The sequence below is a fragment of the Mus musculus genome, chromosome 1 (genome assembly GCF_000001635.26).
Source record: "Mus musculus strain C57BL/6J chromosome 1, GRCm38.p6 C57BL/6J".
NCBI lineage: Eukaryota > Metazoa > Chordata > Mammalia > Rodentia > Muridae > Mus > Mus musculus.
Window position 1 is genome coordinate 63,573,388 of NC_000067.6, and position 26,710 is coordinate 63,600,097.

The 26,710-nt window shown below is 41.8% G+C and overlaps 1 protein-coding gene and 1 non-coding gene across 4 annotated transcripts in view; one reads left to right on the forward strand and one right to left on the reverse strand.

Moving 5' to 3' along the window:
- The window catches only part of Adam23 (a disintegrin and metallopeptidase domain 23), a 150,395-nt gene extending 127,671 nt beyond the window's left edge, over positions 1–22,724 (forward strand). Inside the window, exons 25-26 of one of the 3 annotated variants that reach the window (XM_006495969.4) lie at positions 7,750–7,840; positions 19,221–22,724. In XM_006495969.4, the coding sequence (XP_006496032.1) occupies positions 7,750–7,840; positions 19,221–19,269 (140 nt within the window). In that variant the 3' untranslated portion in view covers positions 19,270–22,724. Of the gene's footprint in view, positions 1–7,749; positions 7,841–11,977; positions 12,069–19,220 lie in introns of all 3 variants that reach the window. The other 2 variants (NM_011780.3, XM_006495970.4) reach the window with 2 other exon arrangements.
- Positions 2,101–2,203, reverse strand: Gm22281. Its single transcript, XR_003949199.1, has one exon. It is a non-coding gene; the product is annotated as a U6 spliceosomal RNA (small nuclear RNA).
- Positions 22,725–26,710: the final 3,986 nt, after the last annotated feature.

The following is a 26,710-nucleotide window of genomic DNA, read 5'->3' on the forward strand; positions in this document are numbered from 1 at the left end:
TAGTCTTTTATGCCCCGTTCTAACAAATTCTTTTGATTTGCTAAAAGAATCAGTTCTTCGGATAGCTTTAATTTTTCAAAGGGAATGTAAAAGGTCTGAAGCTTTATTCTAAGCAGCCGCTAAGAGAAGAGAGAGATTAGAATTTAGCATAATGAGTCTGTGGCAGTTCATAGTCACCATGTGATATTGAAAATGAGAATGCTCAGGCCCCGAGGTCAGGTGACATGCCCGTTACCCAGGCAACCAGAGGCCAAACTGGGAGCACGCTCAGTTTCTGTTGCATCATTTTACAGCACTGCCTATGTAAAAATGAATATGACAGTCATTTTCTCATTATTCTCCCCTCTCTCACCCCCTCATTTCATTCCCAAAGATCGTGAAAAGCTGTCAGTTACAATAGGCTTTATGTAGCATCTAAGTAGCAAGTTCCCAGAAAACAAACTATCGCTAGTGCCAATTCTGACATTTGACCATGGCATTGTACCTCAGATTCTTGTTTTAAATGGTGCTGCTAATAGTATCCTATAAATTAACTGCCATGATGTTTTCTTAAACACATACGACTAGCATCAAATTGATCAACCTTGCTTTGGATGAAACATTTAAACTCTGAACTTTAGTGTGGTCTGTATGGGATAGCATGATTCTCACAGCAGACAAAGCTCCCTAGACTACACAGTTCCTAAAGAGACGTAGCCTAGTTTGTATGCATGTGGGTTGTTCATGACAGTGAGCATGTTAAAACACACTTCATTCCTTTGCTTAATATGCCTGGGATATTAAAACTCTGTAAGAATAGTTATCACACCCTCACAATCTGTTTCTAAAAAGGAATCCACTCCACTCCTACACTCACTCAGTCTTTTGTTACTTTAAAACTAGAACAAAACATTCTCGGATCCACCTTCAGAAGTTAGATTTGGAGAGTTAGGCCCTGGCAAGAGAAATGAAGCCTCCTCGTCAAGCCCTCTGCATAGCACAGCCGTGGCTTTCAAAGATACCTCGGTGCTGTTTGCTTCTGTGACACACAGGCGTGCTTGTGCACTGAGCTTAATAACCTTCTCCTGCCTGTTAGGTGGGATGGGCCTCCATTAGCTATCAAGAAATGTCAATTCGGAGCCGTGAAGCAAACAGCGACACACTAGAGGAGAGAGCACTTACGGCTGTTTTTGGTTAGACTCGCTCTCATTTTATGAGGTGGCAATCTTCATTATAGATAAGAAAATATTCCCCCTTTTATGGTAATTCAAAGAATACGTGGTTTTTATTTTTAAAAAAAAAAGCATAAGGAAATACAAAAGGGCTGGAAAAGACAGCAAAAATTATCTATGGCTCCTCAGCTCAGAGGTGATCAGTGTGCACCTCAGGCTGCTCCTCTCTGGTCACAGTTTTCTTCTTTCTGCTCCTGCTGAAGGCAGCAAGTCCTAGGTGCAAGTTGGTTAGATAACTGCTAAAATCACCATGTGTTTCTGATAATTTTGACTAAGCAAAAATGTCGTTACTTCACATAAATGAGAAGCAGCTATTTTGTAAACAAATGTTTAGATAAATCAAGAAATTTTAGGACAGTTAAATAATAGCTCTGTTTTGGGGCTGGAGAGACAGCTCAGGGGTTAAGACCACTGGTTGTTCTCGTAGAGGACCTGGCTTCAGTTTCCAGCACCTATATTTCAACACTTGGGAGGCTCAAGCAGAGTAATTTTAAACTTAAGGCCAGCTTGGGCTACATAAGAATTCTAGACCAGGCTAGCTAGTGAGACTATCCCTAAAACAAAACAAAACAACAAATCCAAAACTGCCTATCTTTGTTTAATTGTACTCCCCTGGAATGGCAGAAAAATCTAAGAAGTGTAATGAAAATATTTCCTTTTAATACCACTTATTTTTATTTCATGCTGATCTCTCTACCAATCTTTTTTTTAAAAAATAATCTTATTTTTAATATTTTTTTACAGTCCAGTCATTATCCCCCTCCTGCTCTGCCCTCTGACAGTTTCTTATACCATTTCTCCTCCCCCTGTCTCCAAGAGGATGTCCCCACACCCCACAACTCCCCACACCCCGTCAGGCCTCCCCATTCCCTGGGGCCTCAAGTCTGTCAAAAATATGGAACACTTTATGAATTTGCATCTCATCCTTACACAGAGGCCTTGCTAATCTCTGTACCATTCCAGTTTTTAGTATATGTGCTGCTGAAGGGAGCTTGAAAATATTGCCCTTTTACTCATGAACTTGGCATAAGAGATAGATGGAGCCCGTCTACAGCCCTTCGGGGCAAGACCACACTGAGAGGCAAAGACTGCAGGTCCCTTTCTGTTGAGTTGAAGGTATCATAAATGAACCTGTTCATTTTGAAAATTAATTCCCAGATAAACATATAGATGTGGGTAGAGACTTAACATAAATACTGTTTAGTCATCAACTTGCTAAAGTTGTCTGTGGTGGACCCACAGTACAGCAGTTAGGTTAGTTCTGCCATATCCCAGCCACAGGCAGTTGAGAAAAAAGATCTTTAAATGTACAAACACTATGGATGAGGAAGAGTCTCTCCCTCCCTGCCTCCCTGCCTCCCTGCCTCCCTGCCTCCCTGCCTCCCTGCCTCCCTGCCTCCCTGCCTCCCTGCCTCCCTGCCTCCCTCTCCTTCCCTCCCTCCATGATTTGCTTCTTTCTGCCCCTCTCTTTTCTCTCCTTTCTTCTTCCTAACCCTTTTTGGCTCTCAGTGGAACTCACAGCCTCATGCACGCTCGGTGAGCCCTACCACTGTGCTGTATTTCCAGCCCTCTGGAGAAGGATTTTCAGAGAATTATTTAGTATTACACACCATCCATCCGTACATTGCCATTAATTTTATATTTGAAACCTCTTTGAGCTCCTCTTCTCTCAAGTCCTTCCTGTTGAGATCACTGAAAGGAATTATTTTCCTTTTTATGCAAGGATAGAATAGCCTCCATTTCTGTTTAAAAGAATTTCCAGAGGCCCAGGAGATGGCTCTGTAGGAAAAGCGCTCCAGAGCACCTGTGGTGAACTCCAGGTTCAGTGAGAGCTCCTGCCTCAAAAAATAAGGTGGGAAGTGGCTGAGAGAGGTGCCTGATGCAAGCCTCTGGCCTCTACACACTTAACACTTGTGCTCACACACCCATATATACATGTACAGACAAACACAGACAGACAGACAGACAGACAGACAGACAGACAGACAGACAGACAGAGGAGAGAGAGGGGGGGGGGAGAGAGAGAGAGAGAGAGAGAGAGAGAGAGAGAGAGAGAACCTGCCATTTATTTTTATTAATTTGTATCCACTCTGCTCAGTGCATATTGTGGACTGTGATGGAGTTTTCTCATTTGGTTGCTATCATGCCCTCACTGTAACAAGAATAAAAACAAGAAAGTGGGTTCTATCACTTACACCGACTTGTGTGGGCAGAGACAGTGTGCCTAGGAAGGTTGGACCAGACCCTTTAATGAGGACCACAGTCATCAAATTAGAGATAGAAAGGACCTCGAAGGCAGTTCGTCCAGATCTGCTGCTTTACAAACAGGAAAACCAATTATCAGTGTTAACAGCTAATTAAATAAAATGTGATCACATGAGCTTAACCCCAGTGTCTTTTCTGCTGCCACTGCCTCATTTAAAGCAGAACGCTAAGTCCTTCTGCTCGTTCTTTGTGCATGAGGAAGAGAAGGAATGTTGGTAGCCGGGCAGTGATTAAGCCCATTAGAGGATCAGTTATTTACCAGCAGTGCTTAATATTGCTCTGAAGAAATGAAGTATATCATTAGAGTTTAGAGCTTTGAAAACAGTAACTTTAAATATTTATAATATACCAGATATTATTTATTGCCTTTGCATATATTCTTTAGGGGACTTTGATATGACAAAGCCTTGATTTTATAGTCCTGACCACTAAATGATTCTTCTATGTGAGTATGAAGTATTATGTATAATTATGTCAGGCATTTTTTATTAAACACAGACTCACCAAAGATTAAGGGTTTACCATATTCTACAATATTTCAGTACCTGTTTATTATTTATTTATGTAAATAGCCTCTGTATTTTTGTTAATGAATTATCGTCTTTTTTTTAAGACAGAATTTTGCTATGTAGTTCTAGCTGGCCTCAAACCCACAATTCTCCTGCCTCAGCCTCCCAGCTGCTGATATTACAAGTGTATGCCATCATATTCAGCTGAAAACAACATAGGTGTATTAGTTAAACTGCTCTGGCTCTCAGTGGGTTGCTCTTCTAGCGACCAGCCCAAGAGCTCTCTGGATTTTCAAATGAAAGACACATTTGCCAGTTTACTTTTGATATGCCTTGACTAGTTCAGTGGATGGGCACTTCTAAACCTCCCTGCAGCCAGCACACACTCCCCTCCAGTATTTCTGGTTTAACACCTCCTAAATCCATATCTCATCTTTGCTTTCCTGGCTCCTTGGCGCGGGTGTGCGGGTGTGGGGAGGGGGGTGGGGTGTGTGTGTGTGCGGGGTATCTTTGCTGCCCAAGAGGCTTCTGAGCAGCCCTTCCAGGGGCCACTTTCTTCCTTGTGCCTGCATTCCTCCCTCCTGTTCCTTCCCTATAGGGTCTGTCCTACCCCTTCTCCTGTTCTCCTGGTGGTCCTTTCTGCCCCCCTCCCCCAGGAACTTAGAAGTTCTGCCTCTGTCATCTTGCCCAGCCATTGGCCACTGGCTCTTTATTGGTCAATCAAAAATCAGTTAGGGACATGGACCTTCAGTGTTTGGACATGTAGATTCCCAATTTTGGGACCCAAAATAAGACAAAGCATTAGAACCAACCCCCAACAAAATAATATTTGTCATGAAATAATTTATTGCATATCCTTCCAGACATATCTCCCAGTATACTAAAATTGAACTATTTTTATTACATGGAAAGGGAGAAGGAGATATGAATTTATGTCTAGCACACTGAAATTTTGAACAAGATAAGGTATTTTTATAATATCAGTATTATGCTGTCAAATAAAGGGGTTTATTTAGTGTTTATTTCTAACCTTCAGTTTAGTAAAGCAAACCCCTGCAGGAAGAACTAACTGTGGCCTAGAAGCCACCAGTGCTGGCTTTGCTGCCTATTGCCTTTGAAGTGCCAAGGGATTTAGAGTTGGCCCACCCGTTTCACATAGGTGAAACACTGCCTCCTCCTGTTTTGGAAACTAAGAAAGGAACCACCCACTTTCAAAAAGAGCAAAACAGAGACTTTTTTTTTTTATGCCATAAAGGAGAACATTTATAGTTTGCATCTTAATATTACACTCTTATCAGAAGTTCTGTTTTGGTTTGGTTTGGTTTTTTTTGACCAGTAAACCTAGAGAACAGGAAGCAAGATTGAAAATAATAAACACCTACACACACACACACACACAGAGGTACTGAGGTAATGACCGTGATCTATGGGCGTGGTGTAAAGAAGGGCAAGTGTGTCAGACAGCGAAGGGAAAGTGTCAAGCATCCAAAACCAGGATTGTGTTTATCATCTGTGAGCCCTTAGGAGTGCCATGATCAGGGTCATCAGAGAAAATTAACTCATGTCATTGTACATACAGCGTAGAGCCTAGGCGGAAGAGAGACGTTTGCAGAGAAGAAGTGAATATGAAAGAGAAATAATGAACAAAGGCAGTTCCGTAATAAATCAATGGCTGTGGAGGTAAAGCTACACCACAAACTTCCAAAGGCCCAAGGAAAACCTCTTTCAAATTTTTCATCATGGCTGCATTCACAAATGTGTCCCCTGTAAAATGCTGCCCACCCAAGGGTCACTCAATCAGTTCCTGCCAGATTTGGAAACAGGCCAAGTCTGAGTTTAAAGAGATAAAACCCTGTTCGGGATCATAGCAAGGGACCTGGTAGATTTTTACTTGTGCCGGAGCTGGCCCCGTGATGGGAAGCACATGAGAGATGAGCTCTGTGAAAGCTAATCGCCACCTCCTCTCATTTGCTTTGTGTTCAGAGCACTTATCTCTTAAGAATCTGAAGATAATTATTCTCTCTCAGTGCTGATTAAGGCTCATCATCTGCCTGCCTGGAATACGTGCTTGAAGCATCTTCAGGATTTTTTTTTTCTTCTTCCCCGATCAGGTTTCTCATACCTGCACAGTGGGCCACCGAGTCCTCCCGCTTCCACAGTGAGGAATTATACAACAAATGTAGAAGGGTTTGCAAAATTGTTATCCATCTTTCATGTGGTAGTTATAATTTTTAAAATCAACGAATATTAAATTAACATCACATTATATGGAAGAGCAAGGAAATGTTTTCCTATAATTTATCAGATCTACCTCATGTGAGAGTTAAAGGGAAGGTAGGATTGACTGGTGAGTTTTGACTCTAAGGGTCGGTACTTAAAAATTAAGCCCCTCCCCCCCAAAAGTTATGAACTAACATATTTGTTAATTTAACATTCTGAAGACAGCGATTTTATTTTAAGAAAACAAGTCAAGTTTTATGTTGGGAATGCCTTTCCTTTCTAGTCTTTGTCTCTAGAGTTTGGAAATCTGAGATGTAATTTGAGTCATGTGGGCTTCATGCCATGGCCATCTCCTGTCTTCCTCCTCCCGTACTTCACTAGACTTCTCTGTGTAATGTTGTGTCTCCATCTCTTCAGTTTTAAAGGTCTTTCTCTGGTTGTGTCTAGTTACTAGCCTCCAGACTCTTGTTTACATTGTTTACCTTGTGATAAAGCGAAGTAACTGCAAAGTTGTGAAGCAGGCTTAGAGATCCAAGATGCTCCACAAGTGCAATAGGAAGCCTTAACCAACTGTGGCCATGAGTCTCAGGTCTCAGTCCTGTCCCCTGTGTTCACAGAGTACAGTCCTGTTGAAGTGAAGCTGTTCTCGTCCGGAAGGTCGATTCCATTCCATACCTTCCGTTTTTCTAGAAACAAGAGACAAGTGTCTGAGCCGGTTCCCTTTTACCCTTTCAGACATCACTGACCCTAAATAATATTCCCTCCTATGTTAATATCTGACTTCACGTAGCCCATGTGGAGAACACAGTGGGCATCTCTACCTGTTCCAGGTCTTTTTCCCAACCTTGGAAAGCTTTACACAGAAGTGATGGCGTACGGCTGCAGAGCATTTCTGCTCTGTACTAATAAGTGCTTGGTGGTCTGCGGCAGCCTCTGCAGTCTTCAGAGGCCCTCTCTTTCTCTCAGCACACACAGTTATACACTGGAATCTACAGTCCAAGAACTAAATGTCCATTTCCTATGACAGAAGTGCAAACCTTGAGTTATTTAGAATATGCTTTCCAATCACCTTCCAGGTAAATTACACAGGATTTTAAAGCTAGTCTATTGGGTGTTTATGAATTTTCACAAAATTGAATGGTATATTCTCCATTTAAATGATGTTAAGCACATTTTGCAGTTTGAAAAACTTATAAGGCATGCATCAATGGTTAGTTTATAATTACAATATAAATTTGCTGTAGTTCAGTTAAAGATTTACCCTTATACTGCTAGGCACTATAACTCAGAATGGATTAGTTATGAGCCTAAAAGTATTTATAAGGCATTATATTTTAAAGTAGCACATGTAGAGTTTGAAGATAAAAATTATTTTCATGTATTCTCTGATGTATGCCCATCTCTGTTTCAAGTTTCTGAGTGAAGCTATCCATACTTAGCCAACTTTCACAGCATTTCCTGGAGAGGTCGTTTTTGTGTGATAGTGAAACCAGTGTATGATTTTTCTCTGTTTTAAAAACAAATCTCCGTTTCCCTCCACACAGTGAACATGGCCACGAGCAGGCTCATAGGGGCCGTGGCTGGCACCGTTCTGGCCCTGGGGGTGATTTTTGGAGGCACAGGGTGGGGCATAGAGTAAGCATACCGAGTGTCTGCGTGTCTCTCTGTGGTGTGTGAGGCGACTCTGGCCTGGACCTGACCCTTCCATGCTTGTCCTGTCGATGGTTGCCCGTGCTGGTGTAATCTGTGTTGTGATTTTTGGATGTATTGTGTCTTGTGACTTGTGATGTTTCTTGTGCACCATAGAACCTTCTCCTGTCTGGAACAATGTGGGGCATAGAACAGTGTAGGGTGCTTATTCACAGTTAAGGCAAGAGCCCAAGACTCCCTTTGCTCTCCTGCTGGCAAGGCTTTCAAAGTACAGACCTTATTATTATTATTATACTATTAATTGGCAAAATGCTTTTATGTGAGTGTTTCATAGAAGCATTTTAACGATTTTACTCCACTATTCAAATAAATCCATATATACAATTAGGAATACCAGCAACTCTCACACTTTTTAAAGGTAGTGAGAACGGGAGCCAGTTAATGCTTTCCTATGGATTTAGACTGACATGGCAGGCTTCAGCTCCATCTGTCTGAGAATAACATCAAGGAAGTCAATTTCTTTCCTTTTTTTGTTATAAGATTGGTTCAGGGTTCAGCTTTGAAGTGTTCGTACACATCGGAGCAAGGAACATTATAAATGAAAATATATTAAGTTCAAACCTGCACAACCTTAGCAACAGCTGCAGCTCATCTGGCAGTTTTGTCTTTAAAGTCCCTAGTGTCGGAACCACGGTGTTGTGATCACTTTTTCATTAGATTCCCAGAAACTCATCTCTCCCGATGCTCTGGTGAGCTTGCTCTGCACTTAATCCTTGCCCTCTAAGTAGCTGAGATTGCTATGCACAGACTAGCTTATCAGGAAGCCCTTTTTTCTTCAGCACCCAGAGAGCAGAAGTCACCCTTCACACCCTGTGTTTTCTGTTTACTGGGGTTCTGGTAACATTTCACAGTAGTTCCCCGTAACCCTCCCCCCCCCAAAAAAAATCATTGTCTCAGGGAGACACTACCTATCCTTTACTTAGCTCAAAGAATGAGCATGTGACCATGTACATTGTTGGCACAGCCCTCAATTTCTACTGGTTAGGGACACATCTGCTCTCCTTACATAACTGAGTCAGGCAACTTGGGCACCAAGATAGCCATGGGAAAGGAACAGGCGTGCATATTACACATGACACTATTCTACCATAGTTGCCAGGCCTGGCCAGCCTTGGATCTTTTTTTAAAAAGTTTTAGAGACAGGGTCTCACTCTATGGTTTATATGTTCATTTACTGGGTAGCCTAGGCTAGCCTTGGTCTTACAGCAATTCCCCTGCCTCAGATTTCTAAATGCTGGGATTATGGTATGAGCCCTCATACCCAGCCTAGCCTAATGATGCTCTTAACTCGTGCTCCCTTAGTACAGTCTGTGAAGCATCTTAGATCAGGAGAAGGGGGGACCCTAGAAAAAGGCTTGTTTTTCTCTTTACCTGTGAGAAGATGAAGCATGTAACCATGCTAAAATGTTTGACTGCAAGAAGTCAGTCCTGCAAGTTGCATCTTGTCATTGTTGGCCAGATGTTCCTATCCCAGGGCCAAATTCTAGACATATGTTCATGTGTAATTCTTCTAAGAGGAAAGGCAGTTTTCCAAAGATCTTCTCAAATATGTCTTCTATCTTCCTTAGTGGCCATAGTTTCAGTGCCTTCAGATATAGCCGAAGCCATGACATTTGGTCAACCATCTAGTCTTAGAGATGAATAGGAATCAAAAAAAAAAAAAAATCTTTATTGTAAGCAGTCCTGTTGCCTTTGTTCCCATCCATCCTATCCAGTGTGGCTGGTGTGTTGCTATTTATGCTTGTGACAGGTAAGTGTCTACGTGTATGCTTTAAAACAAAAACAAAAAACTAAAGGAAGACTTGATGTTCTTGTTTTGTAAACATTTCCTCTATAGTTTATTAACTTTACCCCCTTTAAGTTTCACTTATTTGTAATTGATATGTAATGAGTTTTTAGAGAATAGAATCATCTAGTACAACATAGTTTTAATGCTTCCTCATTTAATTGACAGTGTAACCAATGTTCATGTAACCAATAACATGGACAGATTGAATTTTTGAATTCTAATATATAGAATTTAAATATATACCCCAGGGATTACTTTCCATGGATTCTGTATTGAATCTGATCCTAACCTATCCTGAACCAACAAAGTAAATCTGCTTAAGTGTGGGTGCATACAAGGTACTATGAACATATTTTTGAATGCCTTCTCCAAATTTCACTGTGGAGAGATGGAGACAAAAATATGTGGAATAGAATGGAGTTTCATCAAGGCAGTTATTCACAAACTTCCTATAAAGGGCGAGGTATAAATAGCTTTGTCTTCCAATTTCTCAACAGTGCTATCAGTATATCTGCAAAAAGTTATCGCTGTGCTATAGTAAAATGTCTTTACCCAGATAGATAGTGAGGCCAGATGTGGCCTGTGGGCTCCAGTGCTCTGACCCTTGACTTATAACACAAGTCTTGAAGTCAGGCAAGTCCATGTTTGGATCTTGTTTCCATTATCTATTGGCTTTATAATTGTCTGGGCCTTCATCTCTTGAGCAGGATGGTCCACATTCCACCTTGCATGTTCCTGTGTGAGGAGGATTCAATGCGATGATGTGTCAAATGTTCAGAAGTGAGTGGAGTCGGGGCTCACTCTGCAGTCTCTATCATTATCATTCTCACTGCTGTTATTTATTGTCCTTGATGTATCTCCAAAAGCCACTGAAATTCATGCTCTAAAGCTCCTCTATGATTTAAGAGCATCTCAAAACCCAGGAACCAGATAAGACCCCATCCTGGAATCCTACTGTACCACCTTCTATCCACCCACTTACATATCTAAAGCTGTGTGGCTTCTAAGCAAAACCACCCTTCACTCAGCCGTGGAGATGTAAGATGTGGTGTCCACTATGTGAGGAGAAAAGAGATTATTCTGCTCAGCAAAGAATGAATGTCTGCAAAAAAGATGAGAGGGTTTTAGGAAAACCAACGAAATTGACTGCTTTGTGATTTATAGGCAAGTATATGTAGTTAGCCTTAATGTGTTTGGTTATTAGGAGGCACTGCTATGCCTATGCATAGTAAATCCTGGAGGATGTGAAATTTCCTCTTTCATTTTAACTATGTATAACTCACTGTCTTGATTGTTAAAGGCCAAATGAAGAAGACTGGAGTTACTGTAATTTGTTACCAACTTTTAGCAGTGTTGGTCTCTTTACTTCACATTATCATTCCTGGTATCTTTTCCAGTATTTAAATATATTACCAAGTTTCAAATGTCTCTCAATGAGAAATGTGAATTTAGCGAATTTAAAAGATATATTTCTGGCGCATGCCTTTAATCCCAGCACTCTGGAGGCAGAGGCAGGATTTCTGAATTCGAGGCCAGCCTGATCTACAGAGTGAGTTCCAGGACAGCCAGGGCTATACAGAGAAACCCTGTCTCGAAAAAAACCAAACCAAACCAAAACAAAAAAAAGATAATTTCTCAAGTGGAATGTAAAGAATCCTTTCTTCCCTATTTCCTATAAATTGCTTATATAAATTTCAGGTCTCCTACCTCTGCAAGCTCACTTTGGGGCCTTAACACTGAAGAAATATCTGAGGAAAAAAAAAGTTTCAAAGCCAGGTCTTTACTGGTCAACCTCTTCCAGTAAATTCTCACTGTCTCCCAGTGCAGACCAAACAGCATTGAGAGTGTGGTCTGTCCGATGGAGGAACACTATCATTGGCTCCTCCTTCATCTTATGTATTCAGCAGCAGATGGGGCCAGTGCTAATGGAGTCCTGTTCTTTATTTGCACAAACCTGTTTGATTTATGATAAGGGTGGAGAAGAGAAAGAGACAAAACACATATATGAAAGCAAGCAGTGCTGATTTATTTCAAGTTTGGAGGAAGATTAACCTAACTGAGTTTAAGATTAGTGGGAAAGAAAGGACAGACTTAAAGACAAATCATCCAACCAGAGATGGACGTGTCTGACCTGGGATAAAGCTAGGACAAAAAAAGCATCAGGGACCTTGCACAACAGGGTTTTGCCTCCTGAAGCTGCTTACCTGCCTTTCCTTTGTGGTAATGAAAGTAGTTGGCTCACATGACTTTCTTCCCATGATCCTCTGTCACAGGTCCTAGCGCCACCAATCTCATAATAGGCTCCATCGCTGGTGCCATCCTGGTAGCAGCTATTGTCCTTGGGGGCACAGGCTGGGGATTTAAGTAAGCAACGCCGCATGTCTTCTTCTCTGTGGCTCGGGCACCTCTCTTTTCTGCTTACATAACCTGGTTTTGAGTTCCTGCTACGAGACTTTGGTGTTGATAATGCAACTACAACCACCACCACCACAACAACAAAAAGACGCGCTTTTACTCAGAAGTGGGTTAGAAACGTAGAACATGGAGCTTCAAATGTCATCTTCAGGCAAGCAGGGAAGTACAAGCTACGAAAGGAATTCCCTTTCAATTGAGCCCAAGCTGTTCTAGAAAGTAAAGACACTCTGCCCTGTGGGAGCAGCCTCCTGCAGTGCTCTCCTTTGCACTTAGATGACCAAGCAAACATGTTGGAAATAAATACACTTGAATTCATAGTTGTTTCTGCTAAACACTGGCTTATAGTCCATTGGGGTTTTCTGTACCCTCAGTCAGCACACAACCATTGTTTCTTACGTGTAACCTTGTGATTTGAAAAACCTTCATTTTTTCACTTAAATATATTTTAATTGAAAGCAATGGCTTTGTGGCATTTACTGTAACCTTGGTATAACTGACTGGCCTGCCGTGCTTTCATAATGACTTTTATTTTGGATTGCATATTGATACTCAAGATTGCTAGAGCAGACCATACTGGATAGTTGCAGATAAACCCTACTATGTTGTAAGTTTTAAAACCCCATTTATCTAGTTTGGATATTTTGTACCTCTGATTCATTAGAGAATCACTTTCAAGCATTTTGAGCCCTGGTTATTTGATTTTTAATATTTGTAGATAAGCCTTCCTCTGCATGTAGTCTCTTTCATAGATTAAGTAAGTTTCATCCAGATTAATGGGGATGAATTTAAGTGGGAAATGAAGCCTGCAGTCACACCAGAGCCCCCCACTTCGCTTTCATCCAGCCACTCAGTGGAGGAAGCTTTGTCTTAAACAAACTGTGTAGTGGCCTTCATTAAAGCCAGTTAAAATGTTATCATTAAAAGCTGACTGTGAAAGAAAAAAATACCAAGATATAATCTAAATAAATCAACATTTTCTGCTAATTTGTTATGGTGTTAGAATTTAATGAGTAAGCCCGTAGCATTTGAAAAGCTTCTAATTGGAAACGTGTATCGAATGGTGCTTGTTTTCTACACAGATGCCTATAAAGTTGGACTTGTTTAGTGAAATAGCAATGTTGACATCCACATGCTTGCAGAAACACACAAACTGACGAGGGCCTGGTATTTGGATTTCCCCTCATTTGAATAAGGTGTTGTCCAGCACATAAGGACCAGCTCAGAAGCCATGTGTTTTTGTTTGGGTTTTCCTCAATCTGGAAAACTTTTCTTAGTGTCCCACTACTGTGAAAAAGTCACCCTATATTATAGAAAGTCTGTACTCTATTTATAATGCTTCCTTTAAAAAAAAAAAAAAACTAAACTAAATGTGCTTCCAGAAAAAGAAATCTGGTTCACTCTATGGCACGGAGCATCTTAGCATTAAGACATGTTCATCTCAAAGACCCAAGAAACTGTCTCCTGTGCGTCATTGCCATGCAAGGCCATGCGATGGCAGATGTACCATTTCTTTGTTCTCTGTGAGAGCACACTGTTCTGTAGCAGGACCTCGAAGCAGCAGCCTGGCTAGCTCTCAGCTTGAACTGCATGTTGCGGGAGAAGCCTTTATTACTGTGTGGCTAAGTGGATTAGAGTCTGTGCAGATGATTCACATCTGAGAGATGTCCAGTCGTCAGAAGATCAGGGCATGAGGTGAGGGGTGGATACAGAGGTTCAAACCCAGCTCTGCTGACTGTGTGTGGGGACTGTGACATAGGGACGCTTCTGGATGAGCTCAGTTAAAGCCCCTTCTTATTTCCTGTCCCTGTAATATTTCCTTTTTGGTAAAAGGTAGAAAGGCACAATACTACACAATACCATGCAGGAAATATTTTCACGCCTTGAGGGTGGCAGGCCAGGAATGCTCCTCCAATGATTAACTGCCCCTTTGTGTGACTTCTGGAGTTGGAATTGAGATACGCGGTTGTGCTCCGTGCTGCACATACATTGTTGTCACACTGTTTGCTTTTAGATCTTAATAAGAGCTGGTGGTTTGCATCAAGCTGTGAACTGTTACTCCTGCCTTGAAATGGAGGGCTATCTGCACTCGGGGAAAAACACTCGTTTCCCCTCCACTTGGACAGTTTTGAAGACAATTAGAGATAATTTGGAAGTACTGGGTTGGTTGTCCTTCAGAGCTTCACTGAATTCAGTGTAAATAAAACCAGTTTCCCTTAGAAGCAGCAATTGGAAATAGTTGTAAAAAAGATGGTTTTTAGACAGCACTATTGGGAATCCTTCCTGAAACTGAGGCACTATTCCCAGAAGTAGAGTGTGAAAGATGCCTGCAGCCCTTGAGAGCTGGAAACTTGAGATGAAAGGAACAGGTACAACTGATGGGGGCCTTCTTTAGTGTCACCGTCCTTTAGATGCGACATGCTGAGTAATTTAGATGAGGAAGAGGGTCCTAACCATCCTTGACCGGCACAGCTATACAAATACAAGCAAGAAACACCACTATGCTGACATTGCCTTTCTGATTCTTTCCCCGAGAGCACTCTTCTTCTGAAGTAGGTGCTAAAAGGTATTACTTTGGGAGAACATGTGGATATGTGTGAGTGGGTGCACTTTCCATGTAGTAAGGTTATGCTAATGTATGAAAATTATTGTGATCTAAAAATAACATTAATTAAGGTTGCTTCCTTTTAGTCAAATAGCTGAGCCTGAAGCATTTGGTTAACATGCACAAGATTTCCATATGCAAAGTTGTAGAATTCCCAAAAAGGAAAATTAAAAAAAAAAATACTCTTTGGTGGAATTCTCACCATGGCACCCGTGTATTCTGTTATATTGAATAATGTAAAACCTAGTAACATTAGGTAAGGCTAGACTCCGTGTTCTAGAAGTCTGAGGCCCGACGGGATGACTGAGCAGATGTTCATTTCCAGGTGTTGAGCATCTTGTGCTTAATTCTAAGGTGTCTCATGGAACATCATCTGCGTTGGTTTTTGTTTGTTTGTTTGTTTTTGCCACATGCTTTTCCTCTTCACCTACAGAATGAAGTTGTCAGCTGTGACGAGGGGACCACTAACCTCTGTTATGCACGGTTGACTCATGGAGGTTCCTCATTCAGGCCGAATAACACTGGTGCTCAAACTACCAGAGTTACTGTTTTTACCGGACATCGGAACATTGTTTTAATAGTGTCTTCCTGAAAGGTTAAGGAAACGGGGATGAGCATTTTGCATATGCATTAAAAACAGGGTCGCTATTACTACTTTCATGAAAACTGTTTAGGCAACACACCTGTCTTTGGTAGTTACTGTTGCTGTGATAAAACACCATGACCAAAGCACAACTTAGGGAAGAAAGGGTTCATTTGGCTTACAATTCTATATTATGGTTTGTCATTGAAGGAAGCTAGGATAGGAACTCAAGCAGGGAAGGAACCTGGAGGCAGGAGCTGATGCAGAGACCATGGAGGGGTGCTGCTTACTGGCTTGCTCCTCGTGGCTTGCTCAGCTTGCTTTCTTATAGAACCCAGGACCACCAGCCCAGGTGGTCCCACAATGGACTGGGCCTTCCTCTATCAAGCCTTAGTTAAGATTTCTCTATAGGCTTGCCTACAACTTCATCATAGGGAGGCATTTTCTCAATCAAGGCTCCCTCCTTTCTGATGTTAAGTTGACAGAAACACTAGCCAGTACAACCTCCTAAATATGAATACAAGAATTTAGATGTGAGCTAGATGAGTGCACACAGTATTTATTGCTAACAAGTGATAGCAATGATGGTGGCAAGAAGATGAAATAAAGGTGCCAATCAGGTAGTTTTCTGACAGCCCTTACCACAACATTGATGCCGGGCTGAGTGTGGAGTGTTCCACCATATTACAATGTGTTAATCATTGGAATCCCCCAATATTCCATCTGGTCTCCACGAGTTCCCATGGCAAAGTGAGTTTCTACCCCTGCCAGCAGAGACCATAGTAACCTCTCATGGCAGTTCTTGATAGAATGTTCTCTAATAGCCTGCAGTTCTCACAGGTGGCTGTCCTACTGAGAAGTCATTGGCATGAGCACCCTCCCTTAGCTCTGAGCCATTGGCGGTTAACCTGGGTTCCATTCTGTTCCATTTCTTCTCTAAAGAAAAGACTGTTACAGTTGGTACTCCTCTAAAATGACAGCCAAAGGACTCTGGCCAGAAAAATAACTGAATCTTGGTGGGGAGGGAAAGTATTTTTGATTTTCTCAAAGTTAGGATGCCGTGAAATCAATTTTAACCCGTTTCTGTCCGAGAATGGTAACCAAGTGGTTGCTTTCCTTTCTAATTTCTGTGTCATATTCCAGTGCAGATTAAGGAGCCACATTACCTTACTGTCCAAGACTCTTGGGCTAGACACTTTCTTCTCCATACATCATCATGATGCCAGGCTGATCAGGAAGACACATGTGTTTCCTTGACTCAAACTTCCGAGGACATAAACTCAATCTAAGGTGGCCTAGAGGCTTGGTGTGTGTGTGTGTGTGCTGGTTATGGGCATGGGGACTAAGATGAGAGACAGTAGGTGACTAGAGATGGCTCTGTAGTTAAAAGCAGTTGTTATCCTTCAAAGGACTGGGATTTGGTTCCTAGCACCCACATGGTGGCTTGCAACTGTTTAAAACTCTAGTTCCAGGGGATAGGCAAAACATTCATACACATAATTTTTAAGGGTGACAATAGTAGGTAGCTCTACATCTTTATTAGAAGGCCCATGAAAGCTATTGTTACCTGGAGATCTTTACTGATGTGTATGTATATAATACATGCAGTATAGGCAAAAGTTTAGATTTCCTATAGGTATCAAACATTGTTTAAAAACAGTGTCATTATGAGGCTAATGGATTGCACTGATATTTTACAATGATACAGAATGCCATTCTGGTTGTGCTAACAAAGTTGCCTTCATCCAGTAAGCAGAGGGCATTCAGATGACATGGCTTGGGAAGGAAGCCAGCAAGGACCTGTCCAATGTAGGTTTTATTTTCACCTTAAAACTAAACAAAGAGTCTTATGTTCATATAGAAAATTCAGGACAGACAGTGCTCAATGTACAGTGACCCACAGTGGATGTATGGCTTACCTAAGAGGGAACATCACAGAAACCTTGCAGAGTTATCCCTCTCCACTCATCTCTGGGTTCCCTCTCCCCTGGACTTCAGATTGCTTTCTTCACTGCTGGGACTTTAGTGGAAGAGAAAATGTCCTCCAGTCCTCTGTCAGTACTGTTCACAAAATGGGTGGTTCTATGGGGTAACGACTTCTTTGTCTGACCAAAGAAGTTAGTAATCCTTTAGAATGTTGTTTGATGAGAACAGCTCAGTCTAAGCTTCAAATTTGACTTTGGAGAGGAACACACACCTTTGGACACTGGAGTTTCCTGGGTGCCCGGCTGAAGTAGAATTTTAGATCTCTCTTTACAAACATGCTACTTGGCTGTTCTGTCTTTGGGCATACCCTGTGTTTGAATGAAAGAATTTAAATATGGCTAATGTGCTCTTGTCCTGCTCAGTGGGTTTGTTCTGTCCTCAGCATTTATATTAATTGAGGACATTTGTTTTATATTTCACTTGAATTGCAGTAATATGCACATCTGGCTTAGATAGGGTCCCTGGTCCTCAAGGTTAGGCAGTAGGTGTTTCTCTCCCCCAAGTCTTCACTCTTAGACATCTTCTCAGAGAGCATGAACTTTGATGGGAGATGCAGGTCCTGAGCAACCCCAGTAAGTTCATTTGGTGACAGCCACATCATGGGGATGTCCCATTCAGTCTTACCCATAGGTAAGTAGAGTCAGCAATGCCTGCTCTCAAAACCATTGTTGACTTCAGAGGACTTGGCAGTAAGTCAGCAACTCTAAGGCAAAGGTGTTTGCTGCATTGAATTAAGTCACTAGGCCAAGCCACCACATGTCCAGACTTTTGTGAAGATGTTTCAATGGAGACTTAAGAAAAGGGAAGTTTATGTTGAAGATATTCATGCTTGGTATTTAAAAAAAAAGAAAGGAAGAAAGAAAGAAAGAAAGAAAGAAAGAAAGAAAAGAAAGAAAGAAGCATCAAAGTGGGTCTTCTGGGAAAGTAGGAACTTTGCAGGATATTTTCCTATGGATTTTAAGCTTTGGTAGTGTTTCTGTTTTGAAGGACATGTGGGGGTGGGGGTGGAGGAATCTGTCATAATATTTTGGTACCTAGGGCCAGTGAAGGTATTCAGCTGGCCCTGAGTAAGTGGGCAGGGGAATGAGAGAGCAAGGGCTTCCCAGCCTCCAGTTTTGCATGATGCCTTGGTGGCTGTGGAGTTGTGCCCGCCAGTATGCAGACTAATGCATGAGCCCCTTGCTTGATGCCCCACATGAAGCCAGACCATGGGAGGTTACAACCAACTCACATTGTTGCTGTGTTGTGTCTTGCTATTCTTTTTTTCTTTCTCTTCAAGCCCAGGAATCACTTTTTAGGAGACTGGACACTGAGTGAGGCACTTGAACCTGCTTCTCTCCACAGAGCTAAACTGCTGCATTTGCTTGGCTAACCTGGCCCTGTGTCCATTCTCCTGAGTGTACCACCTCCCTGTGCACTCTGTCTGCCAACTTTCCACCATGAGAAGTGCCTGTTCCTTAGTGGAGTAAGACCTCACACACCCAAGGCAGAAATAGCCAGGCAGAGCAAGGATTTGGTGAGCTCTGTTGCTACAGAGCTCTGGGGGTTTGGAGGGAACAGCTACAAGACCTTCCAAGTTCTTCCTAGTTCTCATAGGTGAAAACTACTATGCTGTAGTACTTTTCATCTGGTGAATTAGCAATGGTTTTTGCTTCTGAAATTAGACCAATTTGTGGTTGAAAATGAACAATCTGAAGTTTCCCCTAGTGTTCCCCAAAGTGTGTAGTCTCAATGGGGAAATGCAAACATGTTCCAAAACATTAGCTTTTCTTTGTTTCTGATTACTTGGAGACTGCCTCTGTGTGAGTGGATTACTCTGCTCTGGGACACGCACCATTGTTGTTGTCATCATTTGTCTCTCACTGTCATCTGATTAATATTGTGGCTTCTCTTTTCCTCTTTCTGCATCTTCTTTGACGTACTCTGGAAGAAACGTCAAGAAGAGGAGATTCGATCCCACTCAGCAAGGCCCCATCTGAATCGTCTGCACTGGAGGAATGCCACCTTGCACTGTTGGGTTCTGGGAATGACATGTTTTCAGCCATGCTGCCGGAACTCTTAAGTCTGTAAAGAAGACCCTTGGGTGGTAATGACTACAGAGCCTCAGATCTGAGAATTGGGATGGGGTACAAGACAAAGGTCCCTTTTGGAAATAACTTCAAGTAACCCCCCCCCCATCACCTGTCAATAACGGGGAGGGGTTAAAGACCATGTCATTAAAAAAAACAACAACAACTTCAGAATCCTTTTTTTTCTTTTTAACTAAAGGAGAAGGGAGTAGCAACAAGTGCAATAAAAGAACAAATAGCAAATGACCCTGCCCCCCAGCCTGCTGGCACTTAATATTTTCTAAATGATTTGGCATGATTTTTTTTCCTTTTACTATCAAGGACAAACTCCAGTGGCATGAAGATCCAATTTTGGAAAGGGTAAAAACTGCATGGCATATATAACAACAAGCTAGCAAGCCAACCTTCAGCAAATCCTACAGTGGAAATCCCGAGGGGAAGATGACAGATGACCACACAAACGCTACCTGGGTCTGGATTAATGCCTTTCCATCCTCCACCACCCCCCCTCCACCTCTGCCCTGGCCAACCCTTTCCCTACGTGCCCCTGGCCCACTCTAAACACGCCCATGGCAGCACTCATCTGGACTGTGTTCTTGTTGATCCGCTGTACCCATCATTTCTCTCCTGGACCAAGCATCCTCTGGCAATGGGAGCTGGAACTTGAGCAATGCTATTGTACAGTTCTTTTCTAAGTGTAGATATGGAAACAAGATTTCAATATGCCATTTTGCTTGTCTGTATGGAAATGTTTTCCGTGCGAAGATTCTGTCTATACTTGAGTTTGTTGCTTGCTCCACATCTTATTTTTCTTTCTTTTCTGTCATTTTCTTTCCTCCTTTGTCTCTGTCCTCTCTTTTAACATGTCCACCAATTGTTGAGCTTGCTTAACAAGACAGAAGTAGCCACAGATGCAGGGAGTTTGGGCACAAATCTAGTATGTTTGAAACCAAATATTAAAAGGGGGGGGGGGACACAGAAAATAACCCATAACAAGAACACAAAAGATTATGTAAATGTGAGTGTATATGTACTGATGGACCTAACACTTTTGATGTCATCATAAGCACATGTATATACTGTAGGAAAACAGACCCTTCTCAAATTAATCACAAAAGTGCCAAGCTCATTGTTTTAGTTTCTGGTTTCGACAGCTCTCTTTCCCTGTCGTAAATGTGAAAGGAGGAGAAACTTAAAGCCTTAAATAAAAAAATTAATAACTTTCAAATGCTGGAAGCTTGGAAAAAGTTAAGCTTTCCATTCTGTTCATATTCAAATGTATTTTTTTTATATGTATAAATTTCATTTATACTTCATCTAACTGCCTCGGGAAGTAGCCTGTGTGACAGAGCCCCAGTGTGGCGAGGCAGCACAGCTGGTCATTTCTGCTCATTTCAGGTTGTCATTCTGAATGGTGATTCCAGGAACTCACCCTGCTCAGTGTTTTGCTGAGACTCTGGGTTGCGATGGGATTCCACTGTGTATGAATCCACACCCTTCTTTTTCCTCCAGGTAGCTGGGGAGATCCCAGGACTGTCTGAGTTTCCCTCATCTTCCCCCATTCCTTCTTTAAGTATTGCCAGGAGAGCTTCCAATGCAATCCTAAGGGAACAGGCTACTGAGGAAATTCTCTCAGGTTTGTTTCGGACATGCAGGTGTACAGTGAACACCCATCAAGAACTCAGACCCGCCAGAGAGCCCCTACTTCTCCACTGGCCCATTTTTACCAAGAAGACATCCAGATAAACTATGCATTTCTTCCCGGCACTGAGTTACTTTTTACATTTAGCTCTAAGGCCCTCTCCAGCAAGACTCATGTCTTAAGTTTTACAACATATTCCTTGACTAGAAGGGAGGAGGATTTCCTAAAAATAGACTGCATGAAACTGGACTTTCCCTCCTCCCCCAAAGATATCTTTAAGTGTTGGCTTTTCACCCTCACAGAGCAGAAACCTTGATTGCTATATACTACCCCAAACCATAACAACATCTTAACCTTCGGATGGCTTTCTGAGAAACAGGTGCTATGCAGGTATGCAGTCTTTCGCTTGAATTTGCTGTTTGTTTATATAGTAATAACAGCGCTATCTATAAGGCTTACTGGCCTTATTCCTGGTTCCATAAGACACAGGCTGTACCCCTTTACTGAATGGCATGGGCTCAGCTTGGAGGAAGGTCAGAGGAAATTCAGATAACTTGGTATCTCTTCCTGTCGTTGCAATGTTTCGGGGTCCACTTCACTATGAGATACCAAGCAGCTGCCAACCTCACCATACTCATTTCGTTACAATTTCTGAGGCACCGTGGTGACTTGATCCGACATACGACCACGTCAGTTACAAACCAGATCTTTATGGTTAACTTTTGAACATTTCACAAACAACATTGTAAATGTGCGATGTTATGTTTTAAATCAGACCACAGTGGTCCCCAAATATTATGTACATATGACAAATGTCAGTGTAACTTTTTGTTACACTGACAGTTTCATAGGTAAACAAACCTACGCTCCAATGTTAAATTATGCTTGTGTATGTAAAATACACAAGCATTGGGCTATGTGTGTACGGACATGAGGGTAGTGCAATCGTACTGTACGAAATGGGTCAGAATCATTTTCAGTGGTGTTAGGTTATGTAGTTTCAGACTCCATGCTGCATTTTCTCTTGCACATGCCATCCATTTGCTTATTTTGGAGTGTGAGTATTCCTTCTTATTAATTTGAATTCAAAGCACAAGCCTCCCATTGTTCAACATTACCCAACAAGAGTGTCCAGTGATGACCGAGTTATCTCACCTGCTATACTTTTACTGCAATAATTAATGACACCTGGATGAGGAGGCGTGCGCTGACTTCATTGTTCACCCGGGATAGTGCATGAGCCCACTGAATTAGAGCTGCTTCTACCAGCAAAGTGAGCAGTACACATAGGTGCATGTTTGAAACATGAATCACATAGAGCTATGGAGTTTTGCCAAGTGATGTGTTTTCTTTTTCTTTTTTCTTTTTTTTTCTTTTTCTTCTTTTTTTTCCTTTTCTTCTTCTTCTTCTTTTTTTTTTTTTTTTTTTACTATGCAAAGATGGGAAATGCACAAACTTCCAAGACATGTCTGAAGAACTTTACAATACTTGAATTTTTTCTTTAATCATCCCATCACATTTATGGTCATTGATGCTTCCATTGTTATTTTTCTTTTGTTCCCTTCAACTTCAATGGTTTGTAAATTTTCAATGCACAACCTGAACTTTTGTTTGAAGTTAACTTCCAATCCTATTGGCTGCCTGTGAACGGAGATTCTGTCATCCTTACACGCATCTTTTAGTTGACTGTGCATTAAAAGTTTTATTAATGTAGGATGTTGTAGTTTTGTGCTCTGATTGGTTTTTCTTAACTCTTGTTTCTGTGTTTTCTTGCATTATTGGTTAAGTGGCTATGTGCCTGTTATTGTCTGGGTTTTGGCAGTCACAATCAAAGGTTCACTACAAATTGAAGCAGCCAATGGAGCAAAATAAACTCTCTGGTTAATGGTAAACATGTTCTGGATTAGGGCTCAGTTTTATTAGAGTCATTGGGAGTTCTTTGCCCCATATGAAACAGAAAGCCAAACACAAAACAAACAGGACAAGCATCATACCACTGTTGATTTTATTTTGAGTTTTTAGTGTTTGTCCCTGAGTTTAAAGAGTGGCTGGTTAGCAGTAACATCCATACTTTGACTTGGTACCAAATTAACAATGAAAGTGTGTGCTTGCACACATGAGGAAGGAGAAGGAGAGAGGAGATGAAAGGAGGAGGAGACAGCAGCATCATCTGGTTATGTACATTACATCAAAAGCATTTAAAGTAAGGGACCCTGGTAGCTCATATAAAATTAACCAACCATTTATATTCCTCATGGTGAAACATCTTTACTATCTCTTCCCTGCACCCTACGGCCATGCCTCAGTTATCGGTGAGACACAGCACAGACAGACACACATAGGTGCTGTCTACACTGCTGTCATCACGAAAGTCTTGCAGCCTTCTTCATTTCCTGCAGGGAACTTTCCAGACTCGGTAATGAACCTGTGAGCTGCTGAGCTCATGACCTCACCGGCTTGATCGTCAAGTCTAACTGTCTCTCATCTTGCCTTAGTCATCTTAAAGTTCCCCTAAAGGAGCCTGTGCTACCAAGTCTGAATAATCTCCTCAAATTTTACATCCATTTTTCTGTAATTCTTTTGTTACTGTGTAATTTCATGTAATAAAGGAAATGCAGAAACACTTAAATAGCACAAATAGCATACTTAAGAAAGTAAGCACACGGTGCCATTTATAGTTGACTTTAAAGGAATGATCTCAAGCAATCTTTCTTTTCAAGACAAGGCTTCTTCTCTGTCTAGCCCTGGCTGTCCTGGATGGAAGTAGCGCTGTAGACCAGACTGGCCTCGAACTCACAGAGATCTGTCGCCTCTGCCACCAGAGCGCTGGTTTTAAAGGGGTATGCCACCATACCTGGTCGAATGATCTGAATTTTCTGATCTGCTGCCCTTTAGGTTATACTGTTTTTGAGGCAGCATATCAAGAGTTTAGTACTGCTTCGGAGCCTACATACACAAGGATGACTCTCTATTTCGTAAACAAAATGTGACCTAATGGGACATAATTCATTCACCAGGGGAAGAGAGGAGGCAGGCTTTGTTCCTGCTCTTTGGGACTTGAAGGGTTTCAAAAAGGAGGTGGTATTTGAGCAAAAGGTTGTTCCCATGATGTTACAGTCAACAACATTTTAGTGGGAAAGTTCTCCCATAAATTCCTGGGTGTCTTCTTTTGCCACTGTTAGAACTTTATATTTTCGAATAGTTTCTCACTAAGGTACTCGTCATGAACCTCCCTACTCTGCTTGGGACGATCAGTAACAACAAAGACAACCGCTGGGCCTGACCTGTGAACCTGGCAGCATTTTTTCTTCCCATAAAGATTCTGGCTAAGCTCAATCAGGAATGAAGGGGGTGGAGAAGAATCACAAACGGTTAAAGCACCATTTAGTAAGTCTTCCTGTTAATAAAAGGTCAACATCATTTTCTAAGGGCAGCCATACTTTCCGCCAATGAAAATTAGGACTTGTCTCTCTGTTATGCCTTGGAGGGAAGATTACCCTTCCTTAACCTTTAAAGAAACATATTAGCAGGTCTGGCTCCTTGCCTATAACAAGTCTGTAGGCACACATGTGACTCCTGAAAACAAAGGCAATACCATGGTCCCTTGTCGTACAGAATAGCTGTTCTAGGATCTGGGGGCAGCCTCTTTCCAGATGGTTGTGTATATACATATATGATGTGGTGTAGCTATAAGGACACCTGAGTCCACTTGTAGAGAAATATCTTTTAAGTGAAAGATATTTCAATGATATTCTTATCATTGAAAGCCATGATTGACATGATAAAGCAGTCCTTCAAAACTGACAAAATAAAACCAACTAAACAAACAAACATCTCCGCATCTTGAATGACAGAGAGTTCTTCAGAGGTCTCTGGTATTTTAAATAGCTTCTGGCCTTCAGGGGGTAAATGAGCCTGGAGCAAAGTTGCCTCTTCAGTTCTTGGTCTTCAGATGAAGACAGAAAAAAAAGCCGCATGGATTGTAGGTCACAGCAGGAAGTCCTCTGTTATCCCAGCGAAAAGGTAAGATCACTGCATAAGATCACTAACTCATAGAAGTGGTGAATGCACACACCTCCATTTAGACATGGACACGCAGCAGTGTTAAGTGCTCTTTCTATGTACATGAAGTGTTATACTGCAAGGATCACAGAGCTTGAGGTTTACAGGAGACTCGGTTACCAACCCTGAACCGAGGGGAACCAAAACCCCCAAACCGATGGGGGTGATTGAGCCGTGCTGGAGAGCAAGCACCTTGCAGTGAAGAAACCAGCTAATTTCAGATGCAGCCAATTGTCACTCAGTGGAAAATGAGCCTCCTATTGTCCTTTCCATTCATTTTCTTAGCACAGCTAGAACCCAGATTATTCAATAACTCCTTCCTGTAGTAGTGAAGTTCAGTCATGTATATATTTATATACATTCATTCACATATATAAAAACTCACTCATATACATATGTGTATATATATACATATATGTATATATGCATTTATGTATACACACACACACACACACACACACAATCTGTGTGAATCAAGATGGTCCAGATGGAATGGTCTTCACATAGCCTGCTGGTCCTTAGAAAACAAGTAATCTTAAAATAGCATGTCCATGTGTGGCCTTTTGTAGTTAGTTGTCCTGTGAGTATGCAAATCTGGCCTTGCTTCCAGTCTTGGGGACAGGGTACCAGGTGAAGAACCCTGAGCTACATCTATAGCCACTGTATCAGAGGTTGATTATGCATGTCTGTTATACAGTATATCCTCCAGTACCCAACTAGATCCCCTTTGATAAAGTCTTTCTTGCTATTGCTGACTTTCAATGCCTCTTGATATAGGGATGTGTCTGTTGACCTTGTTAACCCTGGGCCCCCTTGTTTTCTACATCAGTGAAATAAGGAAAGTTTACTTGACCCAAGAGATGCAAAACTCTCAAAACCCGACAGGAAGGGAAAACTTGTAGTTGTTTAAAGCAATTTATTTCCTTATTAAATATAAAAAAGCACATGTAGAAAGTTTTGATTTGGAAAACAAGTAAAATCTGAAAGAAGAAAGTTAAAAATCACAATACTCTAATCTTACTGAAACCTTTCATGTTTCCACCTTGCCTTTCATTCTCTTGCTTCTGCCACTGTACCTCACAATCCCAGGAGAAGTCTCCAAAAATGGACAAATATTTTCTCAGGGAGTTTCACTTTCCACCCCCACCCCACGGATACATGCGTTCGTGTGCATGTGTGTGCATGTGTGTGTGTGCTCACTCTTATGTGCATATGGATAGATCAGGGTCTGGGAACAAGACAACCTTCCTGAACCTCCACCCATTAAGCTAATGCCTCCCTTTTATCAAGCACCTTCATGACATCACTTTTGATCCATGCAGAGCTACTTAGTCTACACAGACAATGCAAGAGCTTAAGTCAGTAGCAGGGCATGGATGAGAGCCCAGGTATTTCAGGCCCCAGATTCCATACCCTGGGTCATCTGTGTAGAGAATAAAGCTCAAAGTTGCAGATTCCAAGCACCTTCCTTGAAATGACCATTCTAGCAAGGCCAGAGCCAGAATCACAATATGGGGATTCATACTCTGAGTCCCTTCCTGGGCCCAGGAGACTATAGACTATAGGAATATGACACAAGAAAGTGAGCAAACAGGGCAGCAGACACCCTCCCCCCAACCCCTAGGATAGAATCATTTGCCAGATAAA